General features: G+C 38.8%; 1 protein-coding gene across 1 annotated transcript in view; it reads right to left on the reverse strand.

Annotated features, from left to right (window-relative positions):
* LOC137993758 (NADPH-dependent diflavin oxidoreductase 1-like) overlaps positions 1 to 1695 on the reverse strand; it is an 18399-nt gene extending 16704 nt beyond the window's left edge. Inside the window, exons 1-2 of the mRNA XM_068839767.1 lie at positions 1350 to 1695; positions 802 to 879 (exon numbers count right to left, since the gene is read on the reverse strand). Coding sequence (XP_068695868.1) covers positions 802 to 879; positions 1350 to 1499 — 228 coding nt within the window. The 5' untranslated portion in view covers positions 1500 to 1695. The remainder of the gene's footprint in view (positions 1 to 801; positions 880 to 1349) is intronic.
* Positions 1696 to 2401: the final 706 nt, after the last annotated feature.

Consider the following 2401-nt stretch of genomic DNA (forward strand, 5'->3'; position numbering starts at 1 on the left):
AAAACCAAGTGAACATACCTGTTAAGTGACACCCAGCAACATTAACATGCATCTTAATATTCTTTCGAACATTTGCCTTATCACAGTTATATTTTCATGCTTTCACATATTCCTGAGAGTTATTTTACTTACAGGAAGTGGATAGAGCACTCAAGAAGTAGGGAAAACACTTGACTAGCTACGTCTTGTGTTTGCCCTACACTTCTTTTGTACTCTATCCATGACTTTCTGTGTGCTTTATAGCAGAACAGATCACAGGCGAAGCTTCTTTATATGTTTTATAATAAAGAACTTCTTAATTTCCTCATGCATTCGGCTAAAATTTATAGAACATTTTATTTTGTGGATTTTCCAAACCCTACGAGTGGTGTCAGCCATGTGTCTGTACTCTCATAAAGCACGCTAAAACAGACCAATCACAATTCTTGTTAGATTATGGTTCAAAACAATTAATTGGCTAAACCTAACCCAGTAACATGAGCTAACAATTAAGGGTTCTTACACCGACGATACATTTTGTACAAACATTTGGAGAGTGCAGGACCTGACCATATCGAGATCATGGATGACGCAGTGGTGAGAGCACTCACTTCCCACCAACGTGGCCTGGGTTAGAGTCCCAGACTTTAAGCGTCATATCTGCTTTGAGAGGCTTTACTCTTTGTACTCCGGTTTTCCCTCTCCTCAAAAGCCAACTTATGATTTGATTTCTGTATAGTGTCCCCCAATATAAGAAGTTTTGAAACATTTAACCATATTAAACACAGAAAAAAACTAGGACCACACAGGGAAGTCAGTTACCTTCATATTATCTGGCTCATCTCCTTGTCCAGTTGTTGCACAAACAAATATGACGAGCTTCTCTTCAATCAGTTTTGTCTGAAAAAATTAGGAATGATCGAACCAGTGACCCGTTTCTCGAAAGTCCTGAAAACCTTTCGGGCCCGAAAAGCCATTTGTGAACCTGCCAACCGCTTGTTCAGGAAAGCCGATCTTTTAAGATGTTTTCATTGACGACTTAAATCCTCTCCGTTCTTGAGTGAAGAGGAAATTGTGACACCCGAAAATGGCCCGTAAAGTTTTGGGACTTTCGAGAAACGGGCCCCAGATGTAAATAAACTTTATACTTTAACTTAATAAATTTCGGTACAAAATCAAATCGAGCAGCTTAAGGACAAATTAAATCAAATCAAATTAAATCTGTGGGTATCATTTTTATTACCATGAAATCAGTTCTTACAGTTGTACATTCATTCATTCATTCATTCATGGGTTTGTAAGCTTTAAATCATCTTGTCGACCGGCATTTTTTTTTTGACTGTTAGATTCACATTATGTAATAAGCTTACCACATTGTAATCATCCAGAGCTAAAACAGCCACTGATAAAAATCTTCTCTTAGCCTCTCGACCGATTCGTTCCGCCACTTCCTGAGCAGTCCCGGTCTGGGATCCATACAATACACAAATCCTTCGACCTTTCGACAAGTCGTCCGCCATATTGGTAAGTGACAAGTTGCTTCTAGATTGCGTGATTATTTTAGCTAAGCCGTGTCACTTACAGCTGTCACGTACAGGAAGGTAGGATATTAGAATGGCATCCAATCTCGATTATGCCGAAGATATTGAAGAGGCCAAAGCTTACATGGCAAAGAAGAATGTTTTCCAGCTGTTTGAGGTCAGTCATTTTCAATGCAGTAGTCACATGATATAAGGATCGGCTCATTCCAGGGTGCTCTCAATCCATCTCGTTAAAATGAAACTCACGGATCATCAGATCATTGATGTTCGACATTTTCGATGTCATCAGTGTGTCACATCTATTAGTCCTAAGACACGGTGGGGTCTCCCTTGGTCATGACCAGAAGAGCCACATTATTTTATCTATATCAATCACTAGGTTTCTCTATGGAGTTTGTCTTGTCTTGCCCATATTGAAAGTATCTTTAAAGTTGCCACAAATGCTGTATTCAGCACATTCGATCGTCACCAACGATCGATCGCCAATTGTAACCAAGTGCAGTCCGAAAATCGCAAGTGAAGATTGGGCAACATTTGAACCATTTCACAATCTATGGGCATAGTGTCGTAGGCTACTTTTATTTTTGAGAGAAAAATTAACATTCTCGATATGCCAACCTCAATGTCAACATAATGACAAATCGATCTATGTTGCTTGACATTTGAAGCCGATCACCAAGAAAACTCAATTTGACCGTCAAAAGCACCGAAAAACTTTGAAAGGTTGTTTAGTGTGTATCAAATAGAGTATAGAACGAAAGTATGGATAGTACCATTTTACTATTTTATGAGCCTATTCTTTATAATCAGATAAGGAGCTTCGAATAAACACAACTGTTCTCCAGGACTCTGTTCCCTAGTTACACAGAGGATAATTTATG

Source organism: Montipora foliosa, chromosome 2 (assembly GCF_036669935.1).
Source record: "Montipora foliosa isolate CH-2021 chromosome 2, ASM3666993v2, whole genome shotgun sequence".
NCBI classification, from domain to species: Eukaryota; Metazoa; Cnidaria; class Anthozoa; order Scleractinia; family Acroporidae; genus Montipora; species Montipora foliosa.